This window comes from Heterocephalus glaber, unplaced genomic scaffold (genome assembly GCF_053883595.1).
Source record: "Heterocephalus glaber isolate CG9 unplaced genomic scaffold, H.glaber_assembly_v1.0 deba00001429, whole genome shotgun sequence".
NCBI classification, from domain to species: domain Eukaryota; kingdom Metazoa; phylum Chordata; class Mammalia; order Rodentia; family Bathyergidae; genus Heterocephalus; species Heterocephalus glaber.
Window position 1 is genome coordinate 17,346,624 of NW_028258294.1, and position 18,084 is coordinate 17,364,707.

Consider the following 18,084-nt stretch of genomic DNA (forward strand, 5'->3'; position numbering starts at 1 on the left):
TCCATTTTAGGATACTGGGCTGCGTTCCTGCACAAGCTTTGGTTGACTTGCTCACTTGGAAAGCTGTGGTCTCTACATCCAAGGACAGAGACTCTAACATTTAGACACTCTTGTCTATCACCATCCAATAGAGCTGCTGGGATTACTGGTGTGACTTCATAAACCTTGCTCAGCACATGGCTGGGAGGGGAGGTTTTAGACAAAAATGGGATAGTCAGCTTGCATATTAGTAGCCACATTGATGCAGATGATACTTGGAATGTGCCTAAAGTTGCTGGTTAGTTCTCACTGATTCTTTTGTTAGGTCACTGAAGGTCAGTCGACCTGGTTGACTACACTGGCACACGTGCATGCATGTGTGTGGTCTCCATTTTAAATGAAAGTTTGTTCATTTTTTTCTTCACTATTCACATACATATAAGATTCTTTCATGTGGAAATCATCCTAGAAGGGTGGGATAGACTGTCCAAAGTCCAAACATTTGCTCCTGAGTCATTAGGTTTGCTGCTGCTCTCTGGGGAACTCCCTCAGAATTTCAGGCTCATATGGAACTCTTCTGCCTGCTCATATGGTCCCCTATCCTCAAATAAACATCTCCACTTTTATTCTTTTTTCATAATGATGATGGGGTTCAGGACTTGTTACCCTAAAATATTGCACCTTGGCATATTGAATATTTTAAGCTAAAAAATGTAATAAATGTCAGAAGCAGTAAGGTCACTCTCACCTTTCCATCTCTCTTTTCCTCTGAAGTGGGTCATTAAACCTAGGAAGGATGTTCTGACCTCCCCATGAAGTAGAATAGAAGGCCTGCATTTGAGAGGTGCCCTTCCTATACCCAGAGAAAGGGAACATTCTTATCTCTGAAAACATGAAGAATCTGAAGACAGGAAGAGCCTAAAAAACCAGGCCCCCAATGCATTACCATTAGATCAACCATCCATCCCCCTTGTATAGTTAGTTATATCTCATGACAGTCATCATCAAACTTGCATAAACATATGTAAGCTTAACTATTTCTTTGATTCTTTATTTCTGAAAAGTTCCCAAGTCACATAAACTGATATTAAATTTGTACATTTTTCTCTTGTTAACCTGATTTGTGTTATAGAGATCTTAGCCAGGAACCTCAGATGATGGGAAAAAATAGATATTTTCTTCCCTTACATTTACAATCCATTTGAAATCAAATCTCTTTACCTATCTCCTTTCTCACTTAGCATTACTGTCTGCCACTGGACTAGACATATAAGGGAAGTTATGCAGCTCAGGTACAGCCCATTTTTCCTCACTTAGAGGCTTGAATACATGCTGCACAATGAAACAAAGAGCTCCAGTATGGCGGATCAGAACCAGTGGTCCATGTGAGTAAGCAAGGTTTCATTCCTTTCTCTGACTCTTGTTCCATGTACAAGTAACTTACCTTCTGAGTTCCTTAGTTGTCTCATTCCCAAAGTGAGGATAATAACACTGTTTACCTCATACAGGTTTCAAAAGTGTAAAGTCAGAGTAAATTAATAACACCTGGACAACATTTATCACAGTGCCTGGCTCACAGCAGATGCTCCATAAGCATTTTTCATTATTATTTTAAGCCCCATTTCTCCATTCAAATTGATACTTCTTTTCTATTCTTTGCATTGTTTGGAGGTTTTAAGTAGATAGTGGAATCTCATAATTTATTGTATCTGTCTAGTAAAATCATATTGAATCTGTGCTATTTCTCAGTTTCAAAGTAATGAGAGCAGGAAAGAGTGAAGCCAGGCATTATGTACAGTTTTGTTGTGCTCTTCAGCTATGAGGAGTGGCAGGGCTCAGTAGAAGGGGGAAAGCTGTGTGTTCAGAATGGCAGTTATCTCAGCTCTGCCTTCATGCTGCCTGAACCGCCAGGAAGGACCAGCTCATACCCTTTCAACTTATGGTCGCCTTCCTTTAAAAGTAAGGCTATCTAAAGGATTAAAACCACTGGTCTTGAGGTTTCTATCATACTTATGACCATCTTTTGGCAATATACCTTTAATTAAACCCTTGTTGGAATATTTTTAAATGTTTTTTTAACATACTTTGGTATCTCTTTTCATCTTCCATTTACGAGAAATCACAACAGGCTCCAATTCATTCACCCACTGAGGAAAATCCTCTAACTTCAGGACATTAATTCTGAATAAAAGCAGGAGAAACTTGGAAGTAGTATTTCTTACTGAAGAACCCACAGTTATGCTTGTTATATTTCCACAAATTTCTATATTGTCAAGTCAATCCAACTAAAACGATACTGAAAAATCTGAGCATGTATTTAGTCTTCTGGAGTCGAGTCCATTTGCGGTCATCCTGCAGTCTTTGGCATGCAGGCCTGTTACTTGCACCATCCCACACGAGAACATTACAGACACTGGGTTGTTTTAATTTGATGACAGTGCATCTCATGTGAGATTGATTTTCCACAACTGCTGATTCTAATATTGTCACACAACATTTGAAGATGGACCTTTGTATCACCAAGCATCTTCTTAAAAAGTAACACCCATAAATACAAACTGCATATAAGATTTCAACTATTTTTCCTAATCTGGTTACATAAAGTTCTTTGATTTAAATTAAGCCAAAGTTGAAACTAAACAGATTTTCTGTGACTATTTCATTTTTGAGATGAAGTCAAAGATTTGCATTTGAGGCTTCCCTTTCCTGAATATAAAGCAGCATTTCTGGCTGGTGCCTAGAATCAGCTGAATGTCAATAGTCTGGGTAAACAGATGGAGTTCCATTCTCTTATTTAGTTATTTAAAGTATTGTCTCACATCAATAGTAAATAATAACAACAACTTCTTGGTGAATGCATGTGAATGGAAATTCCTGTTTATATATTTGGGGAGGAGAGGAGAACATATTGAGAATAACAGGCATATGCAAATCCCCACATCACTTTTTCCCCTTTACATTCAGTGACCAAATATGAAAATTCTTCTGTAAATGCCCTCAGAAATGGCACAAAACTGTTCTAAATAGCTACAGTGTTTGTGACTTTGATACTTTTCCTATAAAAGTTTCTTATTTGGATGTTAATTTTTCAGTCACCAAAATATCTTATAACATAAAGTGGTTTTGAGTGTTCACATTAGCTACAAAAGAAATACGGCAAGCATTTTATGTGTATGTATGCACACATTCACACACACATACACACACAACTGGATGATGTTTCCAGAGTTAAGTGGAGGAAACATCTTTTCATGGTTAAGTGTAAAGTTTTCAAAGAGATAAATAAAAAAGTTTAACAGATGTAAGCCCAATTTGCAGAAATAATATTAATCATTTTCTTTGGAGCTATTAGTATCCCTTAAATGACCATAGATTATTTCCCCCCATCTCAGGGCTGGAAGTTGCCCACAGGGAACACACCAAGCAGCCAGGAAGATACCTGACTCCACCTTTGGAGGAAAAATCACACAGGGAATAATGTGGATCAACAGATCCTTGGCGTCTGAGACCCATTCTAAGGAAATACCACCTGGCAATCATATCATCACAATATGACACCCAAAAAAGCAATTTATAAAACAAATACTAAATAACTGGACAAAATTTTCATCATAATCCATATCTTTAGGCTAAATAATGAAATTTAATCACCAAAAATATTAGATATTAGGGTTCCAGATGATAGGGTAACCCATTATCATTTAGCTTTTTCTTTTTTATCATTAGCAGTTTAAAAAATCAGAAAATAATATGGCTTCAAGTGGATAAATAAATATGAATTTCTAAGGAAATCTTTGCATTATCTATTGTTTTCTTCTTGCTTTGGTTCTGAGGATAATTTCTCTCCAAGTTTTCTAATAAGCTCTGCTAGGTCTTCTGTATTCTGAGATTTTTCTTCTAGGAGTTCGTAGCGGAGACTGGAGATGTCCTGCTTAATTTCCTTCAGTTCCCCTATGAAAAGTACAAATGGTGAGAACTCAATTATAAACATGCAATACAGAGAAAACAATGATACTGCAAGAATGAAATCAGCCCTCCTTTCACTCATATTTGCATTTGGAGCAGATTTCTAATTTCTCAGATAAATTTTGGTGAATGAAGAGACTATACAAAATTATACCAAAGAACTCCTAGAGTATGTTAAAAAGAAATGGTGGTGAATGCTGTAGGTTGGAGCAGCAGGCCTTCTACTTTCCCAACATTTCCTCCAAGCCCCCATGCTTTTTATCTAGCAAGTAACATCTGGGAGGAATTGCCTGCTTCCTACTGTTTCACAGAGTTGGTGACTGTTGACACCCTGTTCTGTCTCCCTGAAGCTCACCTTTTCCGAGCCCATCTTTCCTGCCTTCCCTCGGCTCCAGCTCTGCATCAGGCCCCATGTCCTGGCTCACTGCAGGGGCTGGGTTATCCCAGTGTTCAACTCACCTTCGTTAACCTCGTCACTCTCTTTATCTATCTGGGCTTGCAGTACATATCTTTTAATGAGCCTTTTCATTATTTTCTAGACAGAGAAAGGGACATCAATTTCAGTATTATGTTCACAACAGATCTCTCATTTGAAATCAGTTTCTGTGCTTCATCCCTTTAGTAACCACTTTGGAAATGATGGTTGTTAAAGACAAAAGTGATTTTTGTTGTTCTTTTGGAAGTAGTGTTCATATCACCTGAGCTAATGACTCAAAAGTTAATTTTTGGGAAAATAGTAAGTAGGGCAGACTTTTAACTGTATATATCCATGGCTTGCATTTTACTTGAAAAGTATTAGAGTAAGACACACTCTTTCCATTAGGCAGATTAAAGGTGTGTGGTACTCTATATGGAAGTGGGGGATTAAGCAGATGTTCAGTTGTTCATGTTCTCCCACACACTCCATCAAGAAATGTAGCCATTTTTATTTCATATTACTACTACTTTAGGAATATCTAGCTTCAATATTATAAAGTATCTCTAGTACCTGGGCTTGTATTATATGGATATTGTTTTTACTGTATACTTATTAAAAAATCAGAAAACTCAGCATGTGTACAGAATGTTCTGGATGGATATATAGCTAACCAAATCTTACCACCTAAGCCAGAGATTAAATGGTGGGCAATAAAACTCTACATTCAAAAACTTATTCTAAGAATATAATTTGGTACATAGATAAGTATGTTCATAGTAGAACTACTTACAATCACAGAAAAAAAGAACTTCAACTTCAAATGTCTATCAGTAGTGAATTATTTTAATTAATTATCATATACTAATAGAAAGGAATACCATACACCCATCAAAAGTAGTAAAATGTACGTCTCATAGAGTGAAAATAGGCTATAAAACTATTACTCAGTCTATAAGCAATATTAACTCATTTATATAATTGGCAGAGTATTCACCACACATAAGCAGTCTTTATTTCTCAGTGGCGGATTTTGGGGTACATTTTACTGTCTTCATCTTGTGAGATTAGCCTTTTGCAATGAAAATATAGGCTGTAAGCTACATGAGTCCAAGATTTTATCTACTTTTCTATGTTTTCAGTACTTAGTGCTTCATACATGGTAGTTATTCAAATATTTGTTGAATGAATATATTATTTTTATATTGAGAAAAATATCCAATATTTTATTTTACTTAGTGAATCACATAGTTTGAGAATATAAATATTATAAGTAACTAGCCTTACTTATTTAAAAGTTAATACTTACCTGATATTGTCTTGGAGGATTACTGAAACTATTTAAATGGAAATCTTCTGAGCTTCTTATGCTTGATTGTTTGTTTTGCCCAAGCTATAATTTGAAAAGAATTAGAAATTAATTCTTATTTAATTTTAAAAATTTTGAATAATGTGTGAGATTTTTTATTAGTTACACATATGAACTAATAAATATATATATATATATATATATATATATATATATATATATCTTGTCCATGTGTATAGTGTCATTTCTATCTAACTTGCTTAATATTCTGTCTCCCAAGATTAGTCAGTGGCACTGTAGGTATCTTCAGACCCTTAATGGCTATTAGCAGCTTAGAGGCCTCTTAGACTTTGTGGCTGTCAATCATGTTGTCCTAACAGTCACACTATAACCTTTCCACAAATACAACTATAGTAAGAGAAGAGGCCAAGGAGTTGGAGAACTGATGGCAGTAATCTCAGAAGTCCCTTAAGGAGGGATCAACAAGCAGCCTGAATATTTTTTTAAATTAATTTTATTGGTACATTTTATTGGTACACTTTAGGTATACAATTCGTTTACATTTATCATTGGGTGCTTGTACCTGTACATGATATATCTTGGTTCTTATTTTTTTCCTCATTACCTGTGGACCCTTCACCCCCTCCACTCTTCCCTATTTACATAGATTTCATTTCCATTTTTTTTTCTTTTCTCATAGTTTTTCCTTTCCCTCTTTTCCTTTTCCTCTTTTCCTTTCCCTTTCCCCTCCCCCTCCCTTCACTCCTTCATCTTTGGACCTTTTTTCCTATTTCAAATTATCAAATATTCATTTTAATCATTTAAACTCTTGTTTAAACTATCAGTTTCTCACACTAGTGAAACTATTTGGTATTTACACATGTGTGTCCTATTTATTTCACTGAAGAGTATGGCCTTGATATGCATCCATTTAGCTATAAATGACTCTAGTGTTTCATTCTTTATGGCTGAGTAGTACTCCATTTTATTAAAAACCCCACATTTTCTTTATCCAGTTTCCAGTTGATGGGCACTTGGGCTGGTTCCAAACTTTAGCTATTACAAACTGTGCTGGTGCACATATATCACTGTGGTATGATTCTTTTAATTCTTTTGGGAAGATACCCAGCAGGGGACTAGCTGGGTCAAATGGGACCTCTAGTCCTAGTTCTTTGAGGTATCTCCATACTGACTTCCACAGTGGTTGCACCAGTCTGCACTCCCACCAGCAATGGAGAAGGGTTCCTTTCTCCCCACAACCCGGCCAGCATTTGTTATTTGTTGATTTCTTGATAGCAGCCATTCTTTCTGTGGTGAGGTGGAATCTCAGTGTTGTAAGCATCCTGAATATTAACAGGTATATATGCTCTAGAGTCTCAGGAGGATCCTGAAAAAACACCAGGGTGAAACTTCGTTGTGGAACAGAATCCAGCTGTTGAGAAAGCACTAATTAACCTGTCTGAATTGGATCTGTATAGTATTAGCACTAATTAAGCCATTTGAAGTTGGGCATCGACATAGTGTTTCCATTTTGAAAGTACTTTTCAAGTAATATATTGTTGTGGTAGCACTTCTCAGGCAAGGAGCAAAGAATTTAAGCAATATGCAATCAATGTGGTAACATACCATATTAACATGCCAAGAGGATGACAAAAATCTCATTAATGCATTTTCTAGAGAGAAAATAAGAGAAACTGAGGAACACAGAGTATCTCTAAATCTGTATGTCTTGGATACAAATTGCCTTTCAGGAGAAGAGAAACTCTAAGACTGTCTTCAAAGACCAAAGATGTTTATTGTTTATATTTCCCAAAGACATCTCAGTTGCTATAAGTAAAGCTCAGTGAGACTCAATTAAAATCCTTGCTTTAACATCAATGTTTTGAGAGTTTTAGTAGGTAAAGTCTAGGGTTTCTCCATCATGCAACTATTAACATTTGGAGCTGGACAATGCATAGGTATGAGGGGTCCTCTGTGCAATGTAGAATGATTGGCACTGTAGAATGATTGGCAGATTGTCTCTAACTACAAGACTCCAAATAGCACATCCCTCCCCTATTGTGACAAGAAAAATACTCCAAATCAAATGTACTCTTGGGGCAGGAGTGGAAGGCACATAGTCCCTAGTTGAGAACCACTAACATTGGTAAATGGTTTATGGCTAAATAAATTTACAAATTTATTAGATCATTTTTGTGAATAGTTCTGCTGTATGTCTGAAATATTGAGATTTTGATGCAAATATATAGCATTTATTCACCAAAAAACTTATGGCCAGTTTCTAAAACATCATAGAAATTCAATACATACTTACTAAAAAATTGAAAATACAGACAAATAGTACGTGAAAGAGAAATTACTCAATGTGCAAAGATGCATTATTACCACTTGGTGGCAGAAAATCCTAATATATAGTTATTTTCATCCACAGCAACTAAAATCATTGAAAATCTGAAAAGTCATGCCTGTAACACTTTTGCACATACAAGGGAAATCAGCTTGAAATATGCATAATATCTGACCCTAAGAGATTTGAGTGTTTATATACTGTGCTCACATGTGTAGTCAGGAGCAGAAAGTGAGGAGTCTGTTAGCTGGAAGCAGAAAGGGCTGATGTCAACCTTTTTCCTGACCTGTGTGTACCTACACACACTCTCCAATTCTGAAAGCAGTACTATTTCTTTACTACATTTTCTGAATATTTCATGCATTTTCTTTCTTATTTCCTAATAATGAGTTTGATATTAGAAAGAAATGCTTATTTCTTATCTTATAGGTTCATTGTAAGATCAGAGTGAGGATCACCTGGTTTTTTTTTTATGAGGATCACTTGTTTGAAGAACAATTATGCTCCCATCTTTGGCATTTCTTACAATATTAGATGGAGAAGCAGTTCTGAAAGTCTCTAATTCCCCACCAGTATTAAATGCCTAAAGCCAGGAACAAAGCAATGAACTTGAAGGTGTAGACACTATATTTAGTCATCAAGAGATGCAGGCATGAAATCAAACCATGTTACACTGTGCCTGTTAACTTCTTGCTTTGGGATCAAGTAGATGTGTGTTTGAATTCTGGCTGTGTCTCTTGTCTGAAATAGGACTTTGGATAAATCATTTGTCTTCTAAGTCTCTACTGTCATTACTGGAGAGAAGAATAGGAATCTACTACATGGTTTTAGGTCTATTTCACCACCAGCTTTAATTTAGTCAGTGTGTTCTGGAGATACTTTGCCAAACATTGTTTTTTACTGATGTCCCAAGCCCGTAACTCAGTCATTTAGGGAATAAAATATTCAGTGATCCCTAACCTACATGAGCATCATAATCTCTAAGGTCTTAATAAAATACATGTTTCTAAGACTTAGGGCCAGATTTGGACTCAATAGATATGGAGAAGAGCATTAGGAATTTGCACAAAAATACATGGAGAAGTGGCACTGGTGAAATAGACACAATTGAAACTACTATTTTATGTGATCGTATCATCTCATTTTTTAATAGCATCACCCCTAGATAATGGCTAAAAGTTATAATTCCTGGATATATAGCTAATAAAAAAACTTCTTACTCAATCCAGTGCAGAACAGACTGACTCAACATGGCATAAAAACCTAAAAACAAACCCTCAAGAGTAATGTATTCTTAATGAAACAGTGCAGTTATTCAGAAAGTTATTTATTATTTTCAGGTGTATGTACATTATAGTATATGACAGAGATCAACTTTTATTTGTCCTCTCCCTTCATAGCACATTTCTGAAGGCTAATGCTAGGAATCACCAATGCCAGTGACCATTAGAGATGAAAGATGTGATGAAAGGTAATGAGTAGGTCTGCTCACCTTTTCTTGAAAAGTATTTTCTACGGCTTATCCTACTGATTTTTGTGATGTACCTGGAGCATATGTAAAGGCAGTGTTTGTGTAGCTAACTAAAGACTTTAACGTTCAGAGAGACAACCTGAGCAAAAAAAATACTGTGGCATCTTAGATGTTGAGTTTATGAAAAGAAATGAGCAAAAGCCATGTGAATTCTGCAAGGAAGAATGAACCATGAGAACTTTTCTAAGTACATTTTAGGGCCAAAATGTCCTAGTAGGAGCCCATCTCAGTACCACTGGCAAAAATGTTTGAAATATAAATGGTTGCTTTAAAAAACATTTTTTCTCTGGAATATACTTAACATTTCAAGTGTAACCAAGCTTTAGGAATAGGTCTCAAGTTTTGTTCACCACAAAGTGCCATAACAAGGGAAAATAGACATCTGTGTTGATTTGACCCTCCAGTAATCACATGCCAAGACAGAGAAGTGTGAGATGTATTCAGAATTATACCTATGAAAGACAAGGGGGGCAGAGAGCCTCCCAGCTATGGGTCAGCTCACCTGTGAAAGAGGAAAGGTAGAAAAATTATCTGAGAAAGTCAGTCAGCCCAGTGGGGAGCTGCAGGGCAAAGACAGCACAGAGAGGAGTTCTGTCTGGAAAGAAGTGTCCAGGACCTACAGAGCATGGCCTTGGCAAGAAAGCTTCAGGATCCCAAAGATTCTGCAGCTGGAAGAAGAACTGAAAGCAGCAGAATCTTGAAAGAAGATATGAACAGCATATCCCTACAGTTGCCACCATATACAACTACACAAAAGGTTCTTTAGACTGTTAAGCTGTCATAGGAATCAACATTTTACTCCAAACCTTACAACTGGGTCAGATACCACAGCTTAGTACAGTTCCTAGAGTTCATTTTCATCTAGAAGTAAAGTATGTGCCACTTGAAAGTATAGAGTCATCCAAGACTCATTTAAAAGATTCACATTTTTTAATGATTAAAGCAACTTTTAATTTTTAAAGCTTTAGGAGAAACTAAAAGGAATATAAAATTATTTGATTTGATAGATACTAATAAAAACCATAGTTTTTATTATGAAGAAGACATTTTGATCCTCTTTGAATTTTTCTCATATTTATCTAGTGATTTGTTATCATGCATCCATGAAATTTTCAGGATGAATATTTTCTTACTTAAAAACTACAATGTAGGGCTGGGGATTTAGCTCAGTGGTTCTGGCACCTGCCTCGCAAGTGCAAGGTCCTAAGTTCAATCCCCCATACCAAAAAAACCCCCAAAAAACTACAATGTATAAATTACACTGACCTACATTTGCAAAAATTTTGCTGTTTGTAACCAAATGAAAAGAATCAGCGCTTTATAATAGTGATTTATTACATTTGTATAGTGTTCATAATTTACAAAATACCAATTCAATCTTCTTAACAATTTTGTGTGGTGGATTGTACAACTCAATCAACCCTGTTTTACAGATGAGGAAACTGAAGTTCAAAAAAGTTAAATGAATTGTTGAAGGTACAGATATGACACAATAACGCAGTCTTCAAAGTATTTAGTTCAATTTCCAAAATGTATATCAATTTCCAAAATGAAGTTTCAATAACTAAAGCAGTGAATAGAAAATGAGTAGCCAGACTGAATTTCATGTTTATTTGAATTAGTTATATGTAATATTATATACAGTCAACCTATTACATATAATCCCTTCTGCAAAATTGTGAATTTTTTTTGCACTAGACATTTTGTGGATTGTGGATGGAAGATAGGTGGAAAGGCAAAGAAACAGTTCCTTGGATTGTTCAATTAGGAAACCATTTCATCACTGTGAATGTACTTAAGGTCACTGAATTATATATGTAAAAATAGTTTACATGGTAGATCTTACTTAAGTACATTTTTCTACAGTAAAACAAATCTTAAAAATTAGTTGTCTATATACATCAGCTCCCTAGTTATTTGGGCTATTATTCATAAGACTAATACTTAACCTCTTATGCGTAAAAACACAGTGAGCCATATTGCAGAATGTAACACAACTCTCACAGGTATAAAAAAGGACTAAAATTGTAGTACTAAAAACTCCATCTTTTCTTTTTACTTTCTGCATCACACTACTTAAAATACATGAATGAAGTTAAGCTTGTAAGATCTATCATTCACAAATTTTATATCATTCAAAATTATTATTAAATAATATACTACTTGATACACCTATCACAATCAATTTGCACCAAGAAATATGTCACAGATGGATAAATTCCAAATATATCCACTATTTAAAGCTTTTGAAAAGTCATTATGTCATTTTGCCTTGCTCAGTTTTTTTATGTAGTATATTCAACTAATTTAACTAACATAAATAACATAAATGATTAAAGGGATCAATTAAAGTATAAAATCTTTTGAGGGGCCAGGGATTTAGCTCAGTGGTTCTGCCACCTGTCTCACAAGTTCAAGGACCCGAGTTCGATCCCTGGTACCAAAAAAAAAAAAAAAGTAAAATCTTTTGAGTTGAATACTTTTTTGAAGATAAGCTAGTCATTGTCTCTTGTTAACATTTTCCCCTTCATCCTTCTGTCCATCTGTATTTCCTATCTGCTTACATATGTCTTCTTTCCACAGACACTTGGTACCAACAATATGAAAATACTAAGGATCAGAGCTGAACTAAGACGTGGACTTTGTCATCAAGAAGTCCATATCTTCATCAGTTAGTTTGTCTAAAGTCTGGGGATTGGCTAACATACTATGACTAACAGGACTCCACCAAAGAAAAGGAAAGAGAGGAATATACTAACACATAAGTAGAAAAGTATACTTTTCGCCATGTGCTTTGATAAGTATTTTGTCTCATTTACTTTAATTATTCTTTGAGACTATAGTAACTACAAGTGAGTAAATTCAAGTCTGAGAAGGCCATAAAATTCATCCAAGTCCATAGCTGGAAAGTGGGGGGAAAATCAAGATGAGTGTGTGTGTGTGTGTGTGTGTGTGTGTGTGCTGGCTTCCAAATTTACTCTGAAATTATGATTCTCGATTACCATTCCTATTTATTCCACTCACTAATTCATTTATTTCATATTATTTTTACAGGTCCATCCATCTACATGTTTTAATTTGACTCCTTTCATTTTCTGTTTGAATTCTTTTTCTAGAACTTTAGGCCCATTTTAGGTCTTATTTCTGCGTCTTCACATCATTTCCAAACTGTTGCTATATTTGGTTTCCTACTCTTTGTGTTGAGAGAACTTTACATGTATTGTTTTAATATTATAAGCAATCCTTGACTGCTAGCATGGTAACTGTATGCATCCTACAAATAAGTAACAGTCTTAGGGAGGCAGAATGCTAAGTAGAACACACATTCAAGTGCATTATAGTGATATAAATCACTTATAAAATATTTGAAATTAATTGTCTGTATTCTTTAAGTGTACTCCTGATAACCATCATCAGGAGGCCGGCCAGGGATAGCAGGGGTTTTTTTCTGTAAAGAGCCATATAATAAATATTTTAGGCTTCATTGCTCAATTTGCAATTTCTGTCACATATTCTTTTGTATTTTTTCACAACGCTTTAAAATGTAAACACAAACAAAACACATATTCCAAAAAGGAAAACAAATTCTTTAATTGCAGTCTGGTCAAAAGCAGGCTAATGACTAAATATGGCCTGAGGGCTGCTGTTTGTTGAATCTACACACTACCTTCCTAACCACTATACAGTAAAAATCGACTTTGTAGCTATGGTATATACATTGTTTGTCATTTCATAACTCTCCCTTATTTGTACTATTTTTAATTGCACTCGAGATTCACCCACATCTTATAGGCAACCAAAAAAAATTCTCTGAATAGCAAGATTCTGCCAATTTTCAACAACCTTAAATGGTGATTGTCTTGGAAGACTAGGGATTATTTTCATGTTGTTTTCTAGCTGTTTTATTCTCAGGCCAATCTGCAATATTGGTATGGTTGAGCTGCAGACTGTGAGAGGCCTCAGAGAATTCACACATAACCCTCATGATCATAATGCCATCTTCTACTCCCCTGCCTGCCTGGGATGCTGTTCTTTGAGAATTCTTCCCAATAAACTCCCTAATCTTAATAGGGCTTATTTATCTAGGGTTTACCTTACACTAAAGCTCTCCTTTGGGCTCTGATTTGAAATGGAAAATGGCTGACATACTTGTGACTGACATGGTAGAAAAGAAACTGAGAGACTGAAGATCAGATAGGCTTTAGGGGCGTTTCTATTTTGTTGTGAGTTTAAAAAATACTCTGGTAGAAAACAAAATAATTGGCCTCCCTCCTTGGTTGTTTTTCCCATGGAGCAGCCATGTAGTCTAGCACAGTTCCAGCCATGGAGGCCTAGTAACAGAAACTGCTGGGAGGTGTTTATGAGAGTGGCAGCAGAGCCTGCTAGCATGCCCCACCTTTTGTCCTTACTCCTTCAAATCCCAACAGTAATCATATGGTCATCTGACTATGCCAAAAATTCCACGAGACTCACAGACAAATGATAGTCTCACTGAAAAGTTAACTAGAAAGTTAAAAGAGAGGGGATAAAACCACAAATGTCTTGTTTAAACCAACATAGTCTCGGTTTTTAATTATGTGCAACTGAACACAATCCTGATCTAATTCATTCCTTTCTAATTTCCCTTTAAGGGTACTGCTACTGTGCGTGTGTGTGTGTGTGTGTGTGTGTGCGTGCACATGCAACAAAAAAGGAAGCAAATACTCTCATCATCAAGAATTTTGCTTCTCCAAATTAGTGGACTAATGCATCTTTAGGACACAGTGTTTATTATGAACTGTGCTGACCACTAGATTCATTAATTTCCCAGTGCTTCTTTCAACAGTTTCCTGATTACTGACCAATAAGGAGGCACCGACTATTGTCGGTGTCTGCTCTCCACCCAAGCTAAAAAGTTAAATTAATCATATCCACCTTCAGGTCCCTGAGATTCCTCTCAATTTTGCCTTCTTTGAACAGCAGCCTCATATCCTATCACCAATAAGTGCTTAACATATGTCTTAAATACACACATAATTCTTCTTGCTAACTGGATGTAGGCTTGTTTCTACCTCTCAATAACAAATTCTTTGAAAGCTGTTAACTTTTTAATTGCTTCTGAACATTTATCATTCCTCTGGGAAGATAACCCTGATCATATGCATAGTTTTTATTTTCAAATATTATCTTACCTGGTTTTTGTCAAGTGATAACTTTGAAAGGTCTTCGTGACTTCCCAAAATTCCAAATTTCTTTTCTTCATTTCTCTTTTAAAGGCAGATAATAAAATGAATACAATCACATAGCAATCTTCTCACTTTCCATTCCACATTTTAAAAGCCATCTGGTCTAATTCCCCACAAGTTTTAATGACAGAAATATTCTTATTGGGTTCTTCCCTTTGTAAGTATAAGGACATTTCATTTGGATATTGAATAATCTCAGGTTGCAATTCTAATCAGACCTAAAAATTGCACACTAAATTACATTAAGTAAAGTAAGAGAATTTTTTCCCACTTAACCTAGTGACTACTGTAAGTCATATATATGGAAGAATGCCATAAATGGTATATTTTTTTAAAATTCCTTCAAAATAATTATAACAATAACTATTTTAAATAGGTCTTTAGAATTCTCAACACACTTTTACATATTTATTTGATCTGATCATCATGATATAGGTATAGCTTTATTCCTATGCCAAGTTGAGGAAGCTAGAAGTCAGATAGCTTGTTACTTTTTTTTTTTTTTTTGTACCAGGGATCGAACTCAGGAACTTGTGCTTGTGAGTCAGGCATGGTGCCACTGAGCTAAATCCCCAGCCCAGCTTGTTACTTTTTTGAGAGCCCCAAGTAATAAGTGTCAAACAAAGCAGTAACTGGGGGACATGTTTTCCCTTTATTAAATGATAGAATTTTATTATTGCAAGATTACTTCAATCATTTGGTTCAATTGCCCACCCAGTATAGGAAAGAGGATCATGTACAAATTTCTAATGTCAGCCATCCAGTATTTATGGATTTCCTAGTTATAGGAAGATTCCTACTTCCTAAGACAACTCACTGCTCTATTGAGCAGATATTATTATTTCAAGTTTGTTCTTACAAAAAACTAAAATTGAACTATTTGTAAATTTTGCTCATTGACTTTTTTCCTATTTTTGAAGAAAAAAAATAAGTGTACTCCCTAATTAAAAGTGGGTAGTTTTGCTCGGGATTTAGCTCAGTGGTTCTGGCGCCTGCCTCACAAGTGCAAGGTCCTGAGTTTGATCTCTGGTACCAGAAAAAAAAGTGGGTGGTTTTTAGTTTAATTTATTTTTATTTTTTATTAGTACATGTTTCTTTATAGTTCCTTGTGGGAGTTAGTCCATGTACAAAGCACACTTTAATTCTTCCAATTCTCTCCCCTTCCCTCCATCTCTTCATCCCTTCCCCTTTGAGAATGATCAGTGTCCCTACTTCCTATCATCTATCTATTATTTTGTTCTTTATTATACTTGGGCTTCTCAGAAAGTGGGTATTTTGAAGATATTATTGTTCTTTTTCAATGTTCCTTTTTTAGAAGAAATAGCCAGCTACTTCCATTCCCCATCAAGTGATACTACATCCAAACCTGTTCCCTCCCAGATTCTCCTCCTCTGGACACAGCTCAGTTCCCCTTGGGTGTAATGTTCTGCACCCAGCAGAGATCCTTGAACAGGGAAAGCAACTGCCCCTGACCAACCCTTAGTTATACACAACAATCCACGTGTGCATTAATCAAATCTGACCACAGTGCAAGCATCTTACCCTTCATCTATCTCAGTACTCTATCATGGTTTCTGAGATTGCATTTTCTCATGGGATTATTTTTTTCAATTAGTGTCATTAGCTCTTTTTTTCCTCAAACTACATGTGGACAGTTGGTTTCTGAACTTTGCAATGCAGAAGTTGAGTTGGCCAGTTCCCACCAGCCGTAAACAATTACTGATAATTTACCTAGCCCTATAAATAGATGGTGAAGTGAGGAACTTGTAGCCACAAGAGCAAAAACATGGGGTCCAAATAGCTTTCCTTTTCAGTACACACTCAGATAATGTAATGCATAATTTGTTTCATTTCATGAATTTTTATTATACACTATTAAGTAGAAAATACCCAAGGTGTTCATGGACACAAGTCAAGGGACTGCATTATATTACATCATTGCATTTGGGTACAGTGGATATATTATAAGAGACCACTTCTTTTTAGAAGTAGTGGCTCAGTGTGAGGTAGCATAGAAGAAATAAAACTAGGCAGAAAGGAGAAAAGGAAATTGAGCTTTAAAAGTTGTACTTACAAAAACTGCATCTGCAATACACCAAAGTTACTTGAGCCTTTTTTCTTTCCAGAAAACTCACTTTAAAAATTCCTAAAGGTCTTAAAGACACAATAAGCCTGTAAACTAGGCTCTGGACCTGTCCTTTGCATCTGTAAATTGTACTTCCTCCACCCTCAAGGAAGTAGCTGTCTTAGTGGACAACAGATGTCAACTTCAAACACATGTAAATGGCTTGCACTTTGACATAGTCTGAGAGAGAGGTGACCTGATAGACAGTAGGAATATATGTCCTGGATCACTTATCTTGAAGACACCCTGAAGCCCTTATAAATACATATATCCAGCCCCAGCTCATAACGTGTTTCATTTCTTTGAGCTCCCACACTTCACTCTTGAGAGCATCCTAAAATCTCTGCCTAATGAACACTTTCTGTGCCTCTGATGGACATGTCCTTAAAATTCTTTTTCCATGGAGGGAAACCTGCAAACTTATTCTACAAAAGGCTGGGATAGGTTCTTTATTTCAGCCTTGGGGGACCTCTCATATCCAGCCTGGTGACAAGTAGTACAGTGATCACAATATTTAAGAAGATAATGATAAATTATCAAACTAAATTACCTTATTCATCTCTGCATCCTCTTGGAAACCTTTTTTATGACCCTGGAACAGCTCAGAAATCCACTTTTTAAATTTCAGTAAGAGATACAACAGTGACTTTGGGCTTGGCATCAGGTTGAAGGGAACAGGAAGTGTTCTCCCCTCCTCGAAGTAGGAAAACCAAAGTTTGGCCCTTGCAAATTTCCATTCCACATCAGCATCATCCTATACAAATACACGTGACCATTCAGCAAGGAAATGCATAAGTAGAATTAATAGGATACTCCTACACTCTGCAGCCAGATAGAAGTAACAATTTGCAAACTCTCAGACCTCCAAGGCTGCTCCAAGCCATCTCCAAAGTTCTATTCACTCATTCTTTCATATGACTATTTAAATTTTTGTCAGGGTTACTAAAGTACAGATCTTAAAACTGGCCTGTATTTTACATATGTGCTGAAAAATATTAATGTGCTTTCCTCCATTCTAAAAAAATTGTGAAAAATCGTTCTCTTTTGTTTTGCAATACATCACTCATTCATTCATTCAGGATACAGACTAAGATTTCTAGAATAAAAATTTACTTTATCATTCTGTACTTGAGAAAGGGTCAATTTGAACATTGTTCAATCAAGATTTGGAGAATAGAATTATTTGT

General features: G+C 35.8%; 1 protein-coding gene across 1 annotated transcript in view; it reads right to left on the reverse strand.

The window, feature by feature from the left end:
• Positions 1-3,602: 3,602 nt before the first annotated feature.
• Positions 3,603-18,084, reverse strand: part of Trpc6 (transient receptor potential cation channel subfamily C member 6) — a 128,608-nt gene continuing 114,126 nt past the window's right edge. The window contains exons 9-13 of the mRNA XM_004870805.3: positions 17,448-17,651; positions 14,719-14,793; positions 5,670-5,753; positions 4,405-4,480; positions 3,603-3,930 (exon numbers count right to left, since the gene is read on the reverse strand). Of these exons, the coding sequence (XP_004870862.1) occupies positions 3,779-3,930; positions 4,405-4,480; positions 5,670-5,753; positions 14,719-14,793; positions 17,448-17,651 (591 nt within the window). The 3' untranslated portion in view covers positions 3,603-3,778. The remainder of the gene's footprint in view (positions 3,931-4,404; positions 4,481-5,669; positions 5,754-14,718; positions 14,794-17,447; positions 17,652-18,084) is intronic.